Below are 25,087 nucleotides of genomic sequence, written 5' to 3' on the forward strand. Positions count from 1 at the left end.
ATTCCTAGGTCTTACTTTTTAAAATTATACTGGGGAAGTCCAGGAAAACTGCCCTACGTGGACCCAGCCTCTAATGGAATGGACTGATCTCATCTGTCATCATTTGTCAGTTTCCCAGATCTCCAGAGGAGTGCTCCAATGGAGCAAGAGGAATGACCTCATGGGACTTGGGAAATGCCAATGAAAATAATGCCCTCATCACATGCTCCAAGCTATTCAGACATGTCTGCAGCTGCTGATGCAAGAACATCAGGCTCTGGAAATCTAAAGAAAAAGAAGGAAGTAGAACTAGAGCATTTCTCTTGAATAAAACAAAGAAAAATAATCTACTTCACTTTCTTTAATGACAGTCACAAATTCCAAGGAGAAGAGAGTTTATGGAGATACATTTATTATATTTAATGCTTAAGAACTATATTGAATCATAGCATACAGTCATGTAAACACTCTGATGAAGTTGGTAAACAAATATAAGTATTTTATTTCAAATGTACGAAGAGAAACATACCTAGAAAATTCCAGGACATTTAGGATTCCGAATGTTTGTTCCTGTCCCATCTAAAGGAAGAAAAATAGGCTCTTACCTGAGGTGCAAAGCGTTAAAATCTCAGAGGAATTGTCTCCCAAGCATAAACAGACCTATGCCAGCTCTCTCTTCCCACCTTCCAACACCTTGCAACATGTGCTGTTTTCTCACAAGTCTGGTGGGGTAAGAGCTCCCTCTTCTGGTAGAAGTTTCTCATGTTTCTTTGGTGCTAATGGCTGTCCTAACAGTTGACTGGTGTAGCCACTTCCAAGAGATGGAGATAAAGGACACCAGTTGTACAGGTTTGTCAAAAACCTTGGGCCCAGTTATGCTTCTGAATTCAGGATTTTAAAAATTTTATAAATATATACGCATATTCTAGACTATCTACCATAATGTCCCCAGCAGGGTAACACACTATTACACAACACATCCACTTTCTACAGCAAAATGTATGCGTATCACAAGAAGTGGGATTCATAAAGATCATAAACGGTCTCACATTGGTTCTGATTAGTTTTTGCTGCCAAATAACTATTCACCAAACTTGGGAAAAATCTTTTGGAATTCAAAGGCATTTGGGTTTGAATTTGCAGGTAAGAGATGGTGAATCTGCACCTGGTCTCAGAGCAATCAATCAAATGCTCTTTTACTTTGCATTCTTTTACATTAGAATGTCATAAGTCACAGTTTTTTCCCATCTAAAAATTCCAGATGGTGTGTATGATATTTTGAAATTTTCAATCTAATCTTTCCATTTCCCCAACACTTCACAGTGGAAAGAACGTGGCCTTTGGCATTGAATACATGTGAGTTTGAATCCAGTTTCTGTCTTTAAGTCTGTGACTTTCTTATGCATAGCAAAAGCACTCATCTCTCAGGGCTGAGAGAAGTAATCAATGAAGTAATACATTCAAATTACCAAATAGACGACGGAACCATCATCTTCACACCACAACTCCCCACTCCTTCTCTTTGTGTCCTACAAAACAGCTAATGATCCACTTCCGCCAGCCTTCATCAATCTTTGTTCGCCTCTCTGGATCCATGAGTCCCGCGTTTCCTTTCTCCTCAGCCTGTCCCGACTTTCTATCATATCCCCGTTCAAAAGGCACCCAGTGCTACTACCACCGCCCGGCACCAGGGCTGCCACTCCCAGGAGCCACCTCCCTTCTGCACCACCATTGTATCAACCACACCACATACAGCCCATGGATGTAGCTGCTACGACTATTGGTGAGGACACTTCATGTAAATACGTGGGAATGTGAGAATTTTTTTCCTGACTTGGTAATAATAATGCAGTAGGTTTTTGCTTTCTTAATTTGAGAATTGGTGGTTTGATGAATGGTTGAATAGGATTCTTTTTATTATTGTTATGTACAAGTCCTAACTAATCAGGTAGTCTTTTGTGACCCCCAGAAATATGACCTTAAAACTTTAATGAGGTAACAAAGGGGTGTCAATCCAACATGTAATACCAGGAAGACAACACCAATAAGCTCTCTAGGATCCTTATTTATCTGGCGTTGTGAGTGAAATAGAAGCTCCTGTTCTCCTCTTTCTCCCACCTATGATGTAAGTCCCCCACCCCCAACCTCCATTTTTGCAATACAGAGACACGCAGCAGCACCCACGCAACTGAAAATCCTACAGTTAAGATTAAAAGTCTCCTCAAACTGAAAGAGGGGAAAGGCCGCATTTTTAAAACACTTCTGTAAGGGAATTCTATAGTCAATCAGTACTTCATTCCACTTTTAATGATGGTACATTTCCCTAAGCTAAATTCCCTCTGTTGACTAAAATAAGCCCGGTAAAAGTAAACATGATCTCATGTCTGCACTCCGTAAGAAACTGAAGATGCCAATAAATGGGCACTTTGTACAAGATATGATATTTTATAGGTTTTACATATAACCAAAAGAAGAAACTTACTACAGTACTACCAAGGCAGTTATTACACCATTTGGAAGCGAATTTAAAATGCATTAAATGTCTACGGATTTGAGGATGCATCCACAAACCCAAAAACTATAATCCCTGAGTCTTTCCCAAATAGAGGAATAGGGAAAGGCAAGGTATGGCAGGGACTAGCCTCAGACCCTCATCATCAATCCAGACAATAATAAAACAGCCCTTCTAACTGGTCATCATGAAAAACACCACTGCCTCACCAGTCCTAACCGTCATTTTCCCCTGTTGCCCATTTGAAGGGTCCATATTTGATCTTCTTCTTGATACAGTTATTTTCCTATCACTAAATTTCTCCCTTTGGCCTATAGGTAAGGAAAGTCAGAAGAAAATCAGAAAATGTATAAACCCCTTGACTTCAGTTGCAGTGGGGGATCCCTCACATAGATAAAAGAGATCAAAACCAGGCACGGTGGATCAGGCCTATAATCCCAGCACTTTGGGAGGCCAAGGCGGGTGGATCACTTGGGGTCAGGAGTTCGAGACCAGCCTGGCCAACATGGTAAAACCTAGTTTCTATCAAAAATAGCAAAATTAGTCAAGTTTGGTGGTGGGCACCTGTAATCCCAGCTACTTGAGAGGCCGAGGCAGGAGAATAGCCTGAACTTGGGAGGCAGAGGTTGCAGTGAGCCGAGATTGCACCATTGCACTCCAGCCTGGGCAACAGAGTGAGACTCCATATAAACAACACCAACAAAAATCTTAAGCTCTGACTCCTCTCCCAGCTGAAGAGACTGAAGCCCAGTGGACTGTGAAGCCCCACTGATTAAGAACTCAGGCTCTGAGGCTACGAAGAGATGCAGAACCTGCCCTAAAGACAAGTGGTAAGTTATTTTCCCAATTATTATAGAACAAAGAGTAGATTTGTGAAGTTCTTTGCTACAAAGGATTTCACATCAGGGTATGAAAGATACATGGAAAAGCATCTTTAAGGGAGAAAAAGTACTGCAATGCAAAACACCTCCAACAAGCTAATATAATCATGTTAACTCCAGTTTTTCACAGGTCTAATTTTTCACCAAAAGAGACATTTAGCTATTATATTTACAACAGGCATGCCATTTCACAGATGCACAAGCTTCACAAAGGTAGGTGATCTGACATGTGAACACGTGCGTTACTCACCGCTTCTATGATGACTGAGAATGGTGTTCTGGCGGTGAAGACAAAGCCCAGCTTTTTAGCTCCTTTCACCAAAGCAGCTTCATCTGTGAATTGGGAGTAGGTGAAACACTGACATGTCACTGGTAATGACGGAATTCTGTTTGGTGTCACTTCTCAAATTAACAAAACCCACTCTACTGGAGGCCTGGTGTTATCTGCACAGTAGTAAGGACTCAGGGCGGAGAAGCTCTTCCTACCACCAGGGTTCTGAAATGAGCACTTCTGTTAGAGGGGGCTTGGATCCATGCTAATTCACCAGGGCAAGAATGATTTATATTCCTGCTATTCTCGTTTGGGATCAAGTTCTCTCCAATTAACCTAAGTAATAGTCCCACGACTCCCACCAAATATCTCCTCTGAGCAAGGCAGTGTTTTAATTGTACTGTGGGATTCCCAAGCCCCAGGAAGTGAGTAAAGAGTACCCCCACGCGGCTTCCCCAGCAGGTGGAAAATCTAAGCGATGTGGGAGATGAGGAAGAAACAAACTCCGTTCTTTCATCCGAGTTCTGTCAAGCCCAATCACCTCTGCTGGGAAATGCAACCTGACTAGGGTCCTCCCTTTGCTGTTAAAGGGTGATGAGAGTCAGGAGTGCCCATCCTGGGCTCTCTACAGCTTTAACACCTATAGCCAGAGCCTGACCACAGTGTGAGGACAGCAGCAGACAGCCGGATCTGTGGGTCAGGCTACACCGCAGCATCTCCAAGAATAACTGCAACACCCAGGTCTCCTGAAAAGGGGCCAGCAGGGCGCATCTGGCCAGAGCCCTCACCTGGGGAGGAGGCCTGGTAGATGATGTTATCTCCGTCCTTCTCAGGAACAACTGTGTGGCACACGGCCAGAAGGGTGAGGAACTCCTGAATGCAAGGGGCTGTGGGCTGCAAACGTGAGGCAGGATTACTGTCAGTGACACCACCTTCAACAGGCACCAGGGCTCACACAAACAGATCCCCACCTAACATTCAGTCATCCTACTGCCCCCTGCTGGATAGAATAGAGGTAGTTAATATGGACTTCAGATCCCCCTCCTGGCACCCTGGTCTGGGGTCCCCAAGCTGATTCTCCCATGCTCTCCTCCCTGGGCTTCTCTTGGAATGCAGCTCCTGCACGTTAGCTCAAGAGATGGGGAGAGCAAAGAGGAAAGAGCCTGTACCTCCTCACACCCTGCCGTCCCCTGAGCCTCAGCCTCGCCCACATGCTTCTGCCTCCCCACGTGCTCCCGCCTCCCCACGTGCTCCCACCTCCCCTGTGATTCTGCTTCACCCATGTGCTGCTGCCTCACTCCTGTAAGATCCCCTGGAAGCATGTGTTCCACTCCCCTCACTGCTGTACCCCAGGCCTCACAAACAAAAGATGCTCCCATCCTCTCCCACATCTGTTCCATACAGTGCCTACTCCTTAAGTTTGTAATCTCTCAACATCCATAAAGCAGGCCATCTCTCATCCATTACTATTAAACAGCAACAAAAACCAGAATTGCCCTGGATATGTATTTAATAAAATTCTTTTATCTTCTTTGGGAAAAAAAAAGTATAATTTTAATTGGGATTAGAGCACATATATAACTAGTGGGAAAATAATGTTGTCTTCCATCTAAGAAAATAATGTGTCTTCCTATGTATTAAAAGCTTCTAAATATTCTAAATATACAACCTGGAATATATCTATTAATTATTTTATTTGCTCGAAAAACTATTCCAGTGTCCACTGTACATGAAGTAGTTTGTGGGGCATTTTATCTATTGCCTTTTATATTATGAATGGAATCTTACTTCCATTACATTTTACAGTAGTTTCTTGTTAAAACATTGATTTTTGTACGTTAATATCCAAATTGTTATTGAGCTTCTACTTGTCTCTAAATTCCAGTTGACTATCCTAGGTTTTCAAGGCAGACAATTATATCATCCACAAATGAGAAGTTTTCCCTTTTCCTCCCAATATATAAACTTTCAGTTTTCACCTGTCTGCATGAGCTAACACTTCCAGAATTATGTTCAATGCAGGAGTGATAACCAAGCTTCCTTATTTTATTATTTTAATGTCAATGTCTCTAATGTATCCCTTTTAAATAGGCAACTGGCTATAAAATTGAGATAGATTTATATCTTCATGTGAAGGAAGCAGCAATGTGCTTCCTCTTTTTATGGAGTTCTTGTTTTTTTAGTCATAAATGGATGATGATTCCATAAGAATATTTTTAGTTTCTTCTCTCTCTTGTGAATGTGACTTTAGAGAAATTTTATGGAAGCAAATCACAACTATTCACATGGCTACTTCTTATCATGAAAAGAATGCACATTAAACTATAGTTCAGTGAAGTTGTGAGCTTAAGGAGTTTACGCATTCCCCAAGGCCTACATTGCAAAAATGGTAAGAAATTTTCCCCAAAAGCACTTTACGTAAGAATTTAGCTTCAATTCAAGATTGCCTTCTCCTGTACCTGAGAACTATCCAATCCTGAACATAACCTTGTCCCATAATGAAACAACATAAAAAGGGTCTAAGATTTTACAAATAAATAAACCTAATAGTGAAATATTTTCTAAGAGTTAGAAAGAATTGAACACACAAATTGAGCTTTCTACCTGGAATGGTAAGCCAGACAAAATTCATAAAGATTTTTTTAATCCTAAAATAAAATTAACCTATCATTGGTTTTCTTCCTTTTGCATTCTCTAATTGGAGAAGAGACAAAATTAATCAGAAGCCTATGGATGCTTGTATTCCTATGTGTGTGTGTGTGTGTGTGTGTGTGTGTGTGTGTGTGTGTGTGTGTATCTTCTTAGAAGTTAAAAGTTTTTTTTGTTTTTTTTTGAGACGGAGTTTCGCTCTTCTTACCCAGACTGGAGTGCAATGGCGCGATCTCGGCTCACCGCAACCTCCGCCTCCTGGGTTCAGGCAATTCTCCTGCCTCAGCCTCCTGAGAAGCTGGGATTACAGGCACGCGCCACCATGCCCAGCTAATTTTTTGTAGTTTTAGTAGAGAAAAGTTTTTATTGTGGTTAACTATACTTGTAATATTTATCATTTAACCATTTGTAAGTACAAAATTCAGTGGCATTTTAAATACATTCAACAATGCTGCACAGCCATCACCACTATCTATATGCAAAACTTCCTCTTCCCCAGCATTAACTCTGTACCCATTAAACAATAACACCATTCTCTCTTCTCTCTACTCCCAGTGATCTCTATTCTGTTTTCTGTGTCTATGAATTTGTCTATTGTATGTACCTCATATAAACAGAATCATACAATATTTTTCCTTCAGTTAATAGCTTTTAATATATACAAAATGCCATATATGTAGAAATGAATATTTTCTATTTATTTGATGAATTTAAAATAGCAGAAAATGATACATGTCTAAAATTGTTTTGCAAGCCAAATTGCAGCCACAAATTATCGAAATCACATATATATATATATATATATATAAATGATTTCTTCTTTAAGATTCAAGCTCAAAAATCTTAGGCATAATCATTCAAAAGAAAGTTATATCTTCTTCCTTGGTGAACCTTTGGAAATGTGTCCCACACACTGGTTAGCAATGTAAGCAGGGGAATGCATGAATTGTCCTCCAAAATTTCTCACTGGTTGATTCTCTAAGAGCCAAATTCCATCTTGGCTATCAGCCCACACAAAGCTTAACATAGTCCTAAAGGACCCAAAATGATGACATAGGAAAAAAGAAAATTCTGTAGCAAGTGGAAGGATTCCCTCGGGAGGAAAGTAAAGGTTTTCTTGAGGCAAATGCTTTAATTTTAGTCAATAGTCTCAAGACAATTTAGATGAGAATGTGGGGCATGTGCAGCCGCAAATCCTCAAATACTTCTTTCCTCTCCCCAAACATTTTGGCAAAATGAACAAGTAATCTAATAGGCCCTGTGTTTAAACTGCTTAAATACATTGAATGGGTACATGTAATTCAATCCCACATATCCTCAAAGAAAAATATTGGAGCCTATTCTATGGTCTTCATTATTATAGTGAAGCTAGATGTTAAATGTCAAAGAGTTTAATTAACACAGGAGCCAAGGTGAAGACTACCTCAGAAGGCCTCAAGGATCAAAGAAAACTTTAAAATGGTATACATAGGCTAGGAGGCTTTTACTAAAAATTAGGAAATAAATTCCCATATCAATCAATCAATTCCTTATTATGCTTGTACTGAAACTATGAGTACCCAGATTAAAATTCCAGAGTCCCTGTGTTTGGATCATCATCATAACGTCCCCATGACAGCACTTCCTTTTCACAGAGGATGCAGCTGTCCCTACTCTCAATGCTTCTCATTAAACTAAAAGGCAATTTAGTTCAGGAGGGTAGGCAATGGGAGAGGAATTAGCTCTGCTCAGATCTTCATTCAAACATCAACAGAGACAGGCTCAAGAAGAGTGTGGGATGGACAGTCAAAACCCCAAAACTTCACAGGGACTCAAAACACCAGTCCAGGGCCAGCTTTGGAGAGAACACCTGTGAGAGTCAGAAATTAACTGAGCCAAGTATTGAAATTTTTCAAACACTCTGATCCCAGCAGCACGTAGGGGGTCCCCAGAGGAGCTCTTCTCCAAGTAAGAATTTGCCCCAGGCCACTGAGATTCTATGCCATCCCATCTTTATGTCAGTGCAAATACCATTCTGTGTGGGTGGCCACACTGCTCACATGTTATGGTAGCCATGACAGTCACCAAAGAGAATGGAATTCCTCTCTGTCTACACAAACCAAAATCACTTCCTCGGGGAGTTGCACCTTACCTATCCTGCAAAAGCGTACTATGGCTCCTAAGAACTTCACATATCTGCTTCCCCAGTGAACAGGTATCACTTGGGTAATTTTTATTCATCTCTTCCCCTAGTACCGAGAGCAAGGTATTTTATATAAATTAGGTTTGCTGTAAACTGTTTTCAAAATGAGTGGATAAATAAATGAGTCTCTGATGTAAACGGGGATCCAATAGTTTGCTGCTATTCCTAGCCCAATACTGGAATTCTGTGATGTTCCATACACTGTGTTCATTTCCTCTGCTACTTCTCCTTATTGATCTAGGAAGGCAAACTCGTGAAACTGAACCCAGAGCAGTCTCCGGAGCTCCTATGTCACCCTGCCACTTTCTCCTTTTCCAGTCACCATCCCAACTTGAACAGATATATTCAGCTGCCCACCTTTGTGGTTACCCTCGACCTGAATACTATTTGAAAACACGTGTTTCCTCTTGAGTACTCAAAGTACACTTGTTTCTTTGACATCTTTGATCAAAACCACCTTCCTGCAGAGATGATTCTTTAGTGGCACCACTCTTCTGCTTGGAGAACCTTTAGCCTAGAAGCTGGATCTACCTCTAAGATCAGAATCCAAGAAAGGACTTCTGAGCTGTCTGTGACTGAAACAGAACATAGACTCCAGCAGCATCCTCTGTGGGCTTGGGCCACTTCGCCAGCCTCACCAAGAACTGAGTCGGAACAGCAGCATCACAGCCCGTGGGTGTGGGAACCTTAGACACCCACATCTCAGAACGGCTAGCAGCAAATAGGCACTAATTGCAAAAGAGAAAAGCAGGATTTCCTCACGAAAACTTAGAAAAAGTTTTAAATATATCTGTCTCTTTAAAATTTCGGATTTTTGGAAAGATAAAGTTTTAATTTTTCTCATGTTTACCTAATTTTAAATCTAGAAATGTTTTTCAGAAACAAAATTAATCACACCATATCTAACTTATACTAACAACTAGTTGTGAAATGCTTTGATCACTGAATAGTTTTCTAAGTTGGCATTTTTCAGAGTACCCTTTAAAATAACAGTGAACTACTCTTCTAGACGTTGTCTTAGGCAAGGATTTCATGACCAAGAACCCAAAAGCAAATGCAATAAAAACAAAGACAAACAGCTGGGACCTAATTAAACTAAAGAGCTTTTGCATGGCAAAAGGAACAGTTAGCAGAGTAAACAGATAACCCCCAGAGTGGGAGAAAGATCTTCACTATATATACATCTGACAAAGGACGAATATCCAGAAACTACAACGAACTCAAACAAATCAGTAAGAAAAAAACAATCCCACCAAAAAGTGGGCTAGGAACATGAATTGACAATTCTTAAAAGAAGATATACAAATGGCCAACAAACATATGAAAAAATGCTCAACATCACTAATGATCAGGAAAATGCAAATCAAAACGACAATGGCATACCACCTTACTCCTGCAAGAATGGCCGTAATCAAAAAATCAAAAAACAGTAGATGTAGACACGGATGTGGTGATCAGGAAACACTTCTACACTGCTGGTGGGAATATAAACTAGAACGGCCACTATGGAAAACAATGTGGAGGTTCCTTAAAGAACTAAAAGTAGAACTACCATTTGATCCAGCAATCCCACTACTGGGATCTACCCACAGGAAAAAATACTTGCACACACATGTTCATAGCAGTATAATTCACAACTGCAAATTGTGAAACCAACCCAAACGACCATCAAAAAAGAATGAATTAATAGTATTTGCAGTGACCTGGATGAGATTGGAGACTATTACTCTAAGTGAGGTAACTCAGGAATGAAAAGCCAAACATTGTATGATCTCACTGATATGTGGGAGCTAAGCTATGAGGACACGAAGACGTAAGAATCATACAGTGGACTCTGGGGACTTGGCAGGAAGAGTGGGAGACAGGCAAGGGATAAAAGGCTATAAACACGGTGCTGTGTACACTGCTCAGTTGATGGGTGCACCGAAATCTCACAGAGCACCACTAAAGAACATACTCATGTAACCAAATACCACCTGTACCCCAATAACTTATGGAAAAATAAATAAGTAACGGTGAATTGATGCGATTCTGCAGTTAATGCTGATTTGAAGTGGTGTGATGTCACAGTTAAAAATTTAACACACTGAGGTTTAAGGCTCATTTCCCATTTATGTGCTGGGTAACTAACGGTCAATTTAATTTTTTATTTAACTTCCTTGTCGCCTCCCAGATGTGACTCAAATGCTGACTAAAATGCTGAAGGAAATAGATGTTAATTGCCTGGCACACAGTAGAATGCAATAAATGCTACCTGTTATTATACATATCTTACTTGTGTTTCCTAAAGTATCCTAAGTCAAAGGATATGCAATTACACTTGACCTCTTAGATTCACAGCTGTGACAAAACAGCACTGCAGAAATCTTACAAAGCAACGAAATTTGAACTGTTACAGAATTTTGCGGCAAGATTTGCCTTAACCTTGGTGTGCTACTTTAAAAAAAAAGTCACCGTGTATTTAAATACACTAATTCATGCACAGCGTTCGCCACAAAGCATTTGTCTAAGATCACTTCTCAGAAGGACTCACACCATCAAATCAAGACTTTCCCCAGGCTTTAAAACTGCAACTCACAAAATACCACACATATATATCAAAGGAAGGTGCACTGTATCTATTTGCTGTCTTCAAAGTAAAACAGAGCACTTACATGGCGATCCTCAATGTTCTTCAACAGCCTCGGGTCATCAAAGTCACAGGAATCGCTACAGGGAGGAGGCATCCGGCTGTAAGAGAGAACAGAGAAGATCTATTCAATTCAAAAGTTTCTGTTAAGTTAACCCAAACCTAGAAAGAATCTGCCCTCCGGAAGAACCGTACTTAAAGTCCTATAGAGATTCACATTAAACTTTTAAAGACTTGGAATTCTGTACTATTATTTCAAACCTCAAAACAATAATCCTGGAGTTTACTATAAATAAAATATTTTATGAGTTATTATTAAGAACAACAGTTACAAGGAACAATAGTTACAAGGAGGAAAAGCAGAAACCAGGAATTGATATTATAACTGCCATTTCAATTGGTCCCTGAATCACTTCTACCAGAGAAAACTTCCAAGAGTGTCTGCTCAAAGCAAATAAAACAAAAGGAAGTATTGCACTGTACACATACAATCATTTATGGCCAGAGCTCATATGTAGGAAAGGGAAGACGACAAACAATTACAAGAAAGGAAACAATATGATGGCTGTGAGCTATCACACTGAAGCAAATGTGATGGATCATTTATCTCCACTCCCTCCTGAAACTTTTTTTTTCTTTTTTTTTTTTTTTTGAGACAAAGTTTAGCTCTTGTTGCCCAAGCTGGAATGCAATGGCGCCATCTCAGGTCACTGTAATGCCTCCCAGGTTCAAGAATTCTGCTTCAGCCTCCCAAGTAGCCGGGATTACAGGTACGTGCCACCACACCCGGCTAATTTTGTATTTTTATTAGAGATGGGGTTTTGAAGTGGAAATGTTGCCCAGAATTTTGTCACAAGTTGTCTGTAACCATCCCTATTTGGAGAATGTCCCTATTTTTGTTAGTAATTGCCTCTTTCTGCTTCTGTACATCAGCTTATTGTTTACTAACTGGAAAACCTTAAGAGAAACTGCCGCATTGTCTAAAACCTGCTGCATTGTCTAAAGTCCTGAGTTACTTCCCTTGCCCCTTTACCTGTAAAAACTGTGTACTTTTCTTAGCTGGGGTCCAGACTTTTGGGTGCGAACCCTTCTGGGCCTGCCAGCATGATAAAGTATGTTCCTCCGATCCCCTGAGTGTTGCTTGGGTTTCTTGTCATGTAAGATTTTCCAGAGCAGTTTCACCACGTTAGTCAGGCTGGTCTTGAACTCCTGACCTCAGGTCATCCACCCACCTCTGCCTCCCAAAGTGCTAGCATTATTACAAGCATGAGCTACCATGCCCAGCTCCCTCCTGAAACTTCAACATTGTCAAGGCAAAGACAATGAAAGAAGACACGACAGCAGAGTGTATGCCAGTCTTAACTCTAAATAGGTATCAGAGTGCAGTGCTGCACAGAAAACAGCAATCAACAGCTCGCAAAGGGGAGCACCTGAAATGCAAGCTGATGCCCTCGGCAGGGCACTGGGGAGGTGGAGCAAATGGCAGCACAAGCACCCGTGAGGTAAAGGAAGGAGGAAGACAGCACAGGCTCCACGTCCACTTGAGGAATACTCCGTCTTTGAAAACCCTCCCGCATCCCATGCAGCCAGACAACTGAATCTTCCACAGCCAAAGGAAAAAAAAATGCTTATCTTTTACAGAAATTAAACCAGAGTAGTCCTGAGCCCAGGGACACTGGGCACACAGGCGCACATGTGAGTAGGCTTGGGCGTCCTCCCAAAGCAGGGTTTTAAGTGAAATTCTATATAGGCTGAAAGGTACAATCACTGGCCGACTGTCTCCACGCAGCTTCCAAAACAGTTGCCACCAAATTTATAGCCCTTGGCAGGAAACTAGAAAGTTCTTTTTATGAAAAGAAAGCTGACCACCTGACAAGAAGACCCACAGACACTGACATCCAGGGATCCCTTAATACATTAGTGAGTCCTAGCAGATCATTCTCCCGGAGTCATCAACCACAGCGTCTCCACTCCACACACAGCCCTAGCAATCAGGTTTCTTGTATATAAGCTTTAAAACACGTGCAGACAGACAGCATCACTACTTATAAGAGACACAGAAATCAAAACTACAATAAGGTACCACTTCATACCCATTAGGATGGGTACTACGAACCAAACAAAACCTGAAAAATCACAAGTGTTGGCCAGGAGGTGGAGAAAGTGAAATCTTTGTGCATCACTGGCAGGAATGTCAAATGGTGGTGCTGTTATGGAAAATAGCATGGTTTTTCCTCAAAAAGTCTAACATAGAATTACCATATGACCCAGTAATTCCATATTTAGACATACAGCCCCAAGAATGGAAAGCAGGGACTGAAACAGATACTTGTATGTCTGTGTTCACAGCAGCGTTATTCACAGTAGCCGAAAGGTGGAAGCAACACAAATGCCCATGAACAGATGACGGCATAAACAAACAAGGCATATACATGCAATCCAATATTACTCAGCCTTCCAAAGAGAGGAGATTCTGACACATTCTACAATATGGATGAACCCTGAAGACATGCTAAGGGAAATACACCAAACACAAAAACACAAACAGTGTACAATTTCACTTGCATGAGGTACTTTAGAACAGGCAAAATCATAGAGACAGAAAATACAATGGTGGTACTAGGGTCTGGAGGCAGGCGGCAATGAAGAATTTTTGTTTAACAGATAGGGTTTCAGATGAAAAAGTTCTAGAAATGAACGATGCTGATGGCTGCAAAACATGAAGATACTCAGTGCCACTGAATTGTACATTTAAAAGAGTCAAATGGTAAATATTATGTTACATATATTGTATACAAAAGAAAATAATAAAAATATATGAGCACATAGCTAACGATCAACAGGCCTTTGAAGGAAGCCTATGGAAAATAAATGAAAACACCATGGGTGGGCGGTAGGGAGGATGGGAGAAGAGCAGAGAAAACTCAGAATGCAAAACCAAGGTTAGGGGAATACTTTCGAAAACTGAAAGTGAGATCATACGAAAAACTCATGATGAAGGGTAGAAGATCAAGATGAAAAAAATAGCAGAAAATAAAACAAAAAAATTATGGAAAATGAGAGCAAAAAATAATAAAATTGGAGGATCAACCCAAAAGGTTCAATATAGCTTGAGGCCAGGAGTTTGAGACCAGCCTGGGCAACACAGTGAGACTGCATCTCCACACACAAAAAAGAAATTACAAAATTAGTCAGGCATGGTAGTGCATGCCTGTAGTTTTAATTACTCAGGAGGCTGGGGCAAGAGAAGCACTTGAATCCAGGAGTTTGAGACTACAGTGAGCTATGACTGTACCTCTGCAGTCCAGCCTGGGCCATAGAAATGTAATAAGTGTAAATAAATAAATAAATAATATTCCAAAGGCTTTTCCACTACAGTGTCAAGAAGTGCTAGAATCTACTTACCAGAAGTCATCTGAGGATGGCTCTCTTGTCAATTCTGGAAAGTGACTGTCAGAGAAAGGGGAAACAGAGTGGTCACAAAACAGTGATCAAAAGACAGACATTCTGATCAAAACATGAGTAAATGGATAATTCTTTGATTAGATATACAAACTTACAGGTTCTCTGGGACTTCTTACCAAGTTAATATTTGCAGAAATAAACCACTTTTTAACTCTTCAGAGTTTAATTTGGGATCCATTCAGTTATAAACACATTCCATAGTTACTACATATCTAAATCCACTATAAAGGATTCAGATTTTTTTATTTGGAAAGGATAAAGATCCTTTCAAAACATCAGAAAGGCAAGATATTTGACTAATTTGCTAAAAAGTAAACTTATTTTCTTGAAAGAATACAAGCAAATTTTCAGTAAGTGATAAACACACTGACCCATAGGTTACTCCAGCAATGCTGCACTTCTTAAAGTTCATGATATTGCATGTGAGCGTTCCAGTCTTGTCAGAAAAGAGATATTTCACCTAAATCAAAGAATAGAAAAAATATACATCAAGAAGCATTAAGATGCAAAAATCAATAAATGAAATCTTTCCGTCTATACTTTTCAAAACCTGTATGAAACAGGTAGATTTCCGTAAAGCAAGCTAATTAGTAACAAAAATATATTAATACTTTAATATTTAGACCACTTACAAACCTTCTTCCACAACTAATGATATGGTCAAAGTATACCAGAATATGCAGAAGAAGCTGCAGTCAGAGCTCTGACGGAATGATGTGCTACTGAATGTTATGCACCATCACTCTACACGTATCATTTGAGAAATGATGTCATGAATTAGTGAGGGAGAGTAATTAACAGAATAGCCTCCAGAGGAAACTCCAGTTTCTCAGTGGTCTTCCAAAGAGGAGACAGAACTTGCTGAGTGCTAGATATCTTCCAGAAATCCCAGATAACTGGTCTAGGGAAGCAGGGTTTTACTGTTGTATAGAAGAGGTACTGATTACAGGAATTGCTTACTCAGTAATTTTTCTTAATGATGCAATATAAACAAATACACTGAGAAGTTTTTTGAAAACGATCAAAGGGAGTTCAAGTTATTAAAGCTCCTAAAGAAGTCAAATACATCTAAATATAATACTACATCTAAATATAATATTAGTACCCTAGTGGTAATTAATACTTTAAACAAGTTTTTACATGCAGTAAGTCTTAGAAGTATGGAAAATTTAGTAGAATCTGCCTTTTAGTAAGCAGGGATTCTTTCTGCCTTTATGTGTGTGTGTGTGTGTGTGTGTGTGTGTGTGTGTGTGTGTATACATATACACACACACATATATGTACTGTATATCTATAGATATACATAAAGGCAGAAAGAATCCCTGCTTACTAAAAGGCAGATTCTACTAAATTTTCCATACCTCTAAGACTTACTGCATATCTATAAACTATTGTTTATAGTTTATAGATATACAATGTATATCTATAAAAAACTATATATACGTGTGTATATATATGTATATGTATATACACACATATAGTTTTTTATAGTTTATATAGATATACATTGTATATCTATATAAACTATATATAAGTGTGTGTATATATATAGTTTATAGTTTATAGATATACAATGTATATCTATAAAAAACTATATATACGTGTGTGTGTATATATACACATACATATATATATATACACACACACATATAGTTTTTTATAGATATACATATATATAGTTTTTTTTAATATACTTTAAGTTCTGGGTACACATGCAGAACGTGCAGGTTTGTTACATAGGTATACATGTGCCACAGTGGTTTGCTGCACCCATCAACCCGTCATTTACATTAGGTATTTCTCCCAATGCTATCCCTCCCCCAGACCCACAACCCCTCACAGGCCCTGGTGTGTGATGTTCCCCTCCCTGTGTCTGTGTTCTCATTGTTCAACTCCCACTTATAAGTGAGAACATGCGGTGTTTGATTTTCTGTTCTTGTGTTAGTTTGTTCAGCATGATGGTCTCCAGCTTCACTCATGTCCTTGCAAAAAACATGAACTCATTCTTTTTTACGGCTGCATAATATTCCATGGTGCATATGTGTCACGTTTTCTTTACCCAGTCTAACATTGATGGGCATTAGGGTTGATTCCAAATCTTTGCTACTGTGAACAGTGCTGCAATAGACATGTGTGCATGTGTCTTTATAATAGAATGATTTATAATCTTTTGGGCATATACCCAGTAATGGGATTGCTGAGTCAAATGGTATTTCTAGTTCTAGATAACTGAGGAATCACCACACTGTCTTCCACAATGGTTGAACTAATTTATACTCCCACCAACGGTGTAAAAGCATTCCTATTTCTCCAAATCCTCTCCAGCATATGTTGTTTCCTGACTTTTTAATGATTGCCATTCTAACTGGCATGAGATGGTATCTCTTTGTGGTTTCGATTTGCATTTCTCTAATGACCAGTGAAGATGAGCATTTTTTTCATATGTTTCTTGGCTGCATAAATGTCTTCTTTTGAGAAGTGTCTGTTCATATCTTTGCCCACTTTTTGATGTGGCTGTTTACTTTCTTCTTGTAAATTTGTTTAAGTTCTTTGCAGATTCTGGATATTAGCCCTTTGTCAGATGGATAGATTGCAAAAATTTTCTCCCATTCCGTAGGTTGCCTGTTCACTCTGATGATAGTTTCTTTTGCTGTGCAGAAGCTCTTTGGTTTAATTAGATCCCATTTGTCTGCTTTGGCTTTTGTTGCCATTGCTCTTGGTGTTTTAGTCATGAAGTCTTTGCCCATGCCTATGTCCTGAATGGTTTTACCTAGGTTTTCTTCTAGAGTTTTTATGGTTTTAGGTTTTACATGTAAGTCTTTAATCCATCTTGAGTTAATTTTTGTATAAGGTATAAGGAAGGGATCCAGTTTCAGCTTTCTGCATATGGCTAGCCAGTTTCCCCAACACCATTTATTAAATATGGAATCCTTCCCCATTGCTTTGCCTTAAAAAAAATTAAAAATGAACATTTTATGATAATGGCTTATTAAGATTAGCTAATTCTAACTTATCCTTAAAGTTCCAACTTAAAACCTCTTCCCGATGCAAACTTTCCCCATATCCTCAGTTAGGATGAGTTATTGAAGCATCCATGGGTACCCCTTGAACACTTTCAATCCCTTAATTATTCAGGTCCAGTTCAGTGACACCTGTGAACAAATATATACCGCACACTGTGCTAAACTAACAGAGGCAACCAAAGACCTTATATAGGGCACATCCACTCCCTCACAGTCTCCACAGAGAAATGGATACTACATCACTCATATCCCCTATTTTACTGTACTTATGTTTGGAAAGACTGTTATGGGAACATAGAAGACAGACTAGCCAAGCCGGGAAAGCTACAGAAGAGTTCAAAGAGGAGGCAAATTTAGCTGGTATGCGCCAAGAACTCACTGATTCTTACAGGAGAAGGATTTTACCAGACAGATAAGGGAACTGACAAGGCCATTCTAGAATGAGAGAACATAAACAAAAACAACAACAAATGAGGACTGAAAGCCCAAGGTCTAAGGCCTGCTCTAGGTGCTGTACCCAGCCCTATGTGACCAGAGCCCCAAAGGCGGTGGGAGGGTTTGTGCTCTGTGCCAAGGACATTCTCTGTAATAACAATCCATCCTGTTATACTAAGAATTTAAGAGCACTTATATGAATATAAACAATTTAAGGAAAGATAAAGACAAAAATTAACTCTAAGTAGGTTTGGAAAATTATATCAAAGAAACAGAATCATCTGCTTTTTTTGTCTACAAAGTTCTATTTTAGTCTACAAACTTGAGCCTCAGTTTTCTGGCAATAAACGCAAAAATGATACACAAACCATCACAGAATTCACTTTATCCCTGAGGAAAGAAAAATGAAGAAAGCATAAAGGAGTTTCTCTAACCCTCAGATGAATGAGCCATGTTACCTGCATTTTCACAGAGGGATGCTGAGGAGCCAGGGAGATGAAATATGGCATCGTTCGTACACCGGGCAGGAAAGCTTGGGAAGCCAAATCTCGACAGACAACCCAAAGTCCCCAGTCTGACACTGAATAACCAGGCATCCTTCATAACTTACTCCTTTCCTTCTCTATAAAATGAAGGTACAACCCCCTCCCCTTAGGGTTCCTGGTGGGTTTAAATAGGGTGTATAAAATCAAATAAAAATCTTTAATGGTAATGCATCAAAAAAGGTTAGTTCTCAAAAATCAACAAGTGGGACCTAATTAAACTAAACAGCTTCTTCACAACAAAAGAAACTACCAACAGAGTAAACAGACAACCTACAGAATGGGAGAAAATATTTGCAAACTACACATCTGACAAAGTCTAATATCCAGAATATATAAACAACTTAAACAACTGAACAAGCAAAAACCAAACAACTCTATTTTAAAAAATGAGCAAAAGACATGAAGAGACATTCTCCAAAGAAACATACAAGCGGCCAAAAAAAAAATGAAAAAATAATTCCACATCGCTAATCATCAGAGAAGTGCAAATCAAAACCACAATGAAATAATATCTCATATCAGTCAGAATGGCTATCATTAAAAAGTCAATAAAACAACAGATGCTGGCAATGCCACATGGAAAAGGGAACATATCCATTATTAGTGGGAGTGTAAATTAGTTCAGCCACTGTGGAAAGCGGTGGAAGATTTCTCAAAGAACTTAATACAGAACTACCATTTGACTTAGCAATCCCATTACTGAGTATGTATCAAAAGGAAAACAAATCACCCTACCAAAATGACATACGCAGCGTGTTTACCACAGCAATATTCACAATAACAAAGACATGGAATCAACCTAGGTGCCCATCAACAGTGGACTGGATAAAGAAAATGTGGTACATATACACCACGGAATACTACACAGCCAGAAAAAAATAATGAAATCATGTTCTTTGCAGTAACATGGATGGAGCTGGAGGCCATTATCTCAAGTGAATTAATGCAAGAACAGAAAGCCAAATACCACATGTTCTCACTTATTAACTGGAAGTTAAACATTACATATTCAAGGACATAAATATGGGAACAACAGACACTGGGGACTACTAGACAGGGTTGGGGAAAAGGATTGAAACACTATTGGGTACGATGCTCAGGCACCAGAGTGATGGGATCACTGATATCCCAAACCTCAGCATCACGCAATATACCCATAACAAACCTGCACATGTACCCTCTGAATCTAAAATAAAAGTTGAAAAAATAAATTAATTAAATTACATAAAACATTTTAAAAGAGGTTATTCCTTACAGGAATTTTTGTCAGACGCAGACACAATGCACAGCACAACTTAGTAAAGGCAATAGGAGTTCAGGGGTCAAGGCAGAAAAGATACCATTCCCTAGAATATTCCAGAGAAAAAAATCCAGAACATGTGAGGGATATATGTCCTCTACATTGGTCCCCACATGCTTTGTAGGGTTACTCAATATGTGAGTATCTTAGCCATTGTTTTCCCTGTCATTTGCTCCTGATAATACTTTTTTAAGGGTCCCAAATGATGTTGCACTGTATTTTTTATATTACATCTTTCTTTCTTTTTCACACATTACTTCTGGGTGATACGATATAGCTGTGTCTTGAAAAGCAAGTAAAAACTGAGAAACACTTGTATTTAATGGTACATTCAAAAGTATTATACAGCTCTTCAGACGTTCTAGCCATGTTCACAGAGAAGTATTTTTGCAAAACCTCTCCATGGTTCTTCTGCTAACGCTCATGTCCCCTCATGCTCATGTCACCATTTCCAAAGTTCTCAAAGAGGCTTTCACCTGCCCAAGCTCTTCATTAAGGTTTGATGTCCTGGCCATGGCGGGAGTGTCATTTCCTATATAATACATATCTGTGTCCTGAAAGAGAGAACAAGAGACAGCATTTCAGAAAATAGATATTAATCCTTCATTCAGATTAACACAGAAAAGAAGCTAAGAATGGGTAATTTAAAACCCTTTTATTTTCATATAAATGCTCATTTTAAATGTTGGGGTGAAATACAGTGGCGACTAGGATAGAGAAACCCTGTGATTTAAGGGGAAGCATGGAATTAATATACAGAAGATTGGCAGGCATGGTGGCTCATGCCTGTAATCCCAGCACTACGGGAGGCTGAGGTGGGCGGATCACTTGAGGTCAGGAGTTTGAGACCACCCTGGCCAAGATGCTGAAACCCTGTCTTTACTAAAAACACAAAAATTAGCCGAGCATGGTGGCGCACATCTGTAATCCCAGCTACTTGAGTGGCTGACACACGAGAATCTCTTGAACCTGGGAGGCGGAGGTTGCAGTGAGCTGAGATTGCACCACTGTACTCCATACTGGGTAACAGAGCGTGACTTTGTCTCAAAAAAGAAATATTTATAAAAGATTTGGTTTCAAGATAATCATTTCACAACCTAGACTAACTCATGATTCTGACCTTGTTCACAGGATTGTTGTGAAGATCAAATAAAAATGCACATCAAAGTGTCTGTTCTACAAATACTGGCTGCTGAAGTCCATGGCTTAAGCACTGTGGCAGTCTTTTACAAATCCTATCTCCATCCTTACAATCAAATCCAAGTTGACTGTCACAATGAATTTTGATATGCAAGTGACCACTATAGTAAACACACCCAGGAGGCCTTTTCTTCAGCACTAATTAGACATTAGAAGCTTCAACAGCAGGTGCAGCTGGATGACAAACACCAGCTCAGGATTCCACCCCATTATCTGATCAATCTTCACAACAATGTTTTCATAGGTACCGCTGCCCTCCCCATTCCCCAGGAACACCCTCACTGGTCATCCCTGGTCAGTTAAGCTCCTGGACCTAATGGTAAACGAATATAGTTCTTCTTTTCTGAGTGCTTGATTAAATGTCAAAAGATCTGAAATAGCATTGGAAAATAGCAATTCAACTCTGCTTTAATACTCACCCAGTTTATGAAAAGGGCTTGAGTGTACTTCACAACCTCAAGAGTCACCAACAGACTGATGGGAATAAGATTGTTGTATAAGATGATAAACGTCAGCAGGTTGTATCCAAAATTATCTGAAGTTGTGTCTGTGGAAAGAAACCAGAGTATCTGAAAGGTGTTCACAACCGAAGTCTATTGGCTTATTTAGAGATTCAAGTTAAAATAGTTATTGAGCACCTCCTGTATGTCAGGAACTGCGAGTTCAATGGCTGGTTTCTGTAGGAGGCACACAGGCCCTGCAATGTAACCAGCCAGGAGGATGCATCTATTAAATAGAAGCTTACAGGAGGCTTTCTAGTGGAAAGACATGGTCACTGAAGGCTATCCAGAAGAAGAAATGCTGGTGTCAAGTTTTGAAGAACAGAGAAAAGAAGCAAACTTGAAAGAATGTAGAAAAGAAGACGGGCGTTTGAAATGGCTGTAAGGAATACCTACAACCTCACTAAGATACAAGTATATTGGGGATACCCCAAACAGCTGCAAAGATGGACAAAATTGTGAACAAGAGAAGCAGACAAAAAGAGAGACAGCTTGAATCTAATTAAAAAGAAGAGAAGAGATGTCTGGAGGGAACAAGACTCCTAAAGATGGCACAGGGTCCTGGAGGATGGAGTCCACTACAGCAGAGGCAGCGTCAGCTCCAGGAGGAACAGACAATGCGAGAGAAAGAGAGGGGCACAAGCTCTGGGGTATCAAGGGGAAGTTCTTTCCTTGACAGCCATGATCTTCTGCTTGAAGGGTAAAATAGTGAGATCTTCTTAACTTATTAGCAAGAGGCTTAAAGAGAATGTTGCAACAGGGTTTAACTGGTATTAAAGCAGCCTGCAAAGGGAACTAGAATGAGAATAAAGGTAGCAAAAGGCTACGATTGGAAGGAGGTTGAGAATTGTAATGGCCCCAAAGCATAGTTATTGGTTTTTTTTTCCCAGAAAATTACATCAAATGGTTGTAGTTGATTCCAGGTTAGAGTTCTGGGGGATGGCTGTGACGGAAAGATAAGGAGCTGGCCAGTAGTTTACCTTTCCATAATCCTTTTACTTCCTACTCACTACCAAGCCTTCCATTGTTCCTGCTGGTTGCTTTTCTTCCTGACATATTACTTTGCTCTCCTGTTCTCCTGTAGAATTAAGGAGTTTCTAAATAGGATCTCTAAGTTCCACTAGTTACAAATATCTCTAAGGTATAAACAAATATATACCTGACAAATTACAAACGCAAAAAATACTAAAGAAGTTCTCTAGGATGAAAGACGAGATACCAGACAGTAATTACAATCCACATAAACAAATAAAGGACACTAGTAATGATAATTCTATAGGTATTTATACTCAATTTTTAAAAAGCAATTACAAAAAGCATCATAAAATTGCATTGTTGAACTTATATACAGATGTAATACACATGACAGTGCAAAGGAGTGAGNCCTAGGTTTTCTTCTAGAGTTTTTATGGTTTTAGGTTTTACATGTAAGTCTTTAATCCATCTTGAGTTAATTTTTGTATAAGGTATAAGGAAGGGATCCAGTTTCAGCTTTCTGCATATGGCTAGCCAGTTTCCCCAACACCATTTATTAAATATGGAATCCTTCCCCATTGCTTTGCCTTAAAAAAAATTAAAAATGAACATTTTATGATAATGGCTTATTAAGATTAGCTAATTCTAACTTATCCTTAAAGTTCCAACTTAAAACCTCTTCCCGATGCAAACTTTCCCCATATCCTCAGTTAGGATGAGTTATTGAAGCATCCATGGGTACCCCTTGAACACTTTCAATCCCTTAATTATTCAGGTCCAGTTCAGTGACACCTGTGAACAAATATATACCGCACACTGTGCTAAACTAACAGAGGCAACCAAAGACCTTATATAGGGCACATCCACTCCCTCACAGTCTCCACAGAGAAATGGATACTACATCACTCATATCCCCTATTTTACTGTACTTATGTTTGGAAAGACTGTTATGGGAACATAGAAGACAGACTAGCCAAGCCGGGAAAGCTACAGAAGAGTTCAAAGAGGAGGCAAATTTAGCTGGTATGCGCCAAGAACTCACTGATTCTTACAGGAGAAGGATTTTACCAGACAGATAAGGGAACTGACAAGGCCATTCTAGAATGAGAGAACATAAACAAAAACAACAACAAATGAGGACTGAAAGCCCAAGGTCTAAGGCCTGCTCTAGGTGCTGTACCCAGCCCTATGTGACCAGAGCCCCAAAGGCGGTGGGAGGGTTTGTGCTCTGTGCCAAGGACATTCTCTGTAATAACAATCCATCCTGTTATACTAAGAATTTAAGAGCACTTATATGAATATAAACAATTTAAGGAAAGATAAAGACAAAAATTAACTCTAAGTAGGTTTGGAAAATTATATCAAAGAAACAGAATCATCTGCTTTTTTTGTCTACAAAGTTCTATTTTAGTCTACAAACTTGAGCCTCAGTTTTCTGGCAATAAACGCAAAAATGATACACAAACCATCACAGAATTCACTTTATCCCTGAGGAAAGAAAAATGAAGAAAGCATAAAGGAGTTTCTCTAACCCTCAGATGAATGAGCCATGTTACCTGCATTTTCACAGAGGGATGCTGAGGAGCCAGGGAGATGAAATATGGCATCGTTCGTACACCGGGCAGGAAAGCTTGGGAAGCCAAATCTCGACAGACAACCCAAAGTCCCCAGTCTGACACTGAATAACCAGGCATCCTTCATAACTTACTCCTTTCCTTCTCTATAAAATGAAGGTACAACCCCCTCCCCTTAGGGTTCCTGGTGGGTTTAAATAGGGTGTATAAAATCAAATAAAAATCTTTAATGGTAATGCATCAAAAAAGGTTAGTTCTCAAAAATCAACAAGTGGGACCTAATTAAACTAAACAGCTTCTTCACAACAAAAGAAACTACCAACAGAGTAAACAGACAACCTACAGAATGGGAGAAAATATTTGCAAACTACACATCTGACAAAGTCTAATATCCAGAATATATAAACAACTTAAACAACTGAACAAGCAAAAACCAAACAACTCTATTTTAAAAAATGAGCAAAAGACATGAAGAGACATTCTCCAAAGAAACATACAAGCGGCCAAAAAAAAAATGAAAAAATAATTCCACATCGCTAATCATCAGAGAAGTGCAAATCAAAACCACAATGAAATAATATCTCATATCAGTCAGAATGGCTATCATTAAAAAGTCAATAAAACAACAGATGCTGGCAATGCCACATGGAAAAGGGAACATATCCATTATTAGTGGGAGTGTAAATTAGTTCAGCCACTGTGGAAAGCGGTGGAAGATTTCTCAAAGAACTTAATACAGAACTACCATTTGACTTAGCAATCCCATTACTGAGTATGTATCAAAAGGAAAACAAATCACCCTACCAAAATGACATACGCAGCGTGTTTACCACAGCAATATTCACAATAACAAAGACATGGAATCAACCTAGGTGCCCATCAACAGTGGACTGGATAAAGAAAATGTGGTACATATACACCACGGAATACTACACAGCCAGAAAAAAATAATGAAATCATGTTCTTT

General features: G+C 39.3%; 1 protein-coding gene across 1 annotated transcript in view; it reads right to left on the bottom strand.

Moving 5' to 3' along the window:
• Positions 1 to 25,087, bottom strand: part of ATP8A2 (ATPase phospholipid transporting 8A2) — a 654,052-nt gene that overhangs the window by 460,248 nt on the left and 168,717 nt on the right. The window contains exons 14-19 of the mRNA XM_017537537.2: positions 14,940 to 15,028; positions 14,509 to 14,553; positions 11,129 to 11,204; positions 4,432 to 4,537; positions 3,623 to 3,705; positions 509 to 558 (exon numbers count right to left, since the gene is read on the bottom strand). Of these exons, the coding sequence (XP_017393026.1) occupies positions 509 to 558; positions 3,623 to 3,705; positions 4,432 to 4,537; positions 11,129 to 11,204; positions 14,509 to 14,553; positions 14,940 to 15,028 (449 nt within the window). The remainder of the gene's footprint in view (positions 1 to 508; positions 559 to 3,622; positions 3,706 to 4,431; positions 4,538 to 11,128; positions 11,205 to 14,508; positions 14,554 to 14,939; positions 15,029 to 25,087) is intronic.

Source organism: Cebus imitator, unplaced genomic scaffold (assembly GCF_001604975.1).
Source record: "Cebus imitator isolate Cc_AM_T3 unplaced genomic scaffold, Cebus_imitator-1.0 Scaffold103, whole genome shotgun sequence".
Lineage (NCBI taxonomy): Eukaryota > Metazoa > Chordata > Mammalia > Primates > Cebidae > Cebus > Cebus imitator.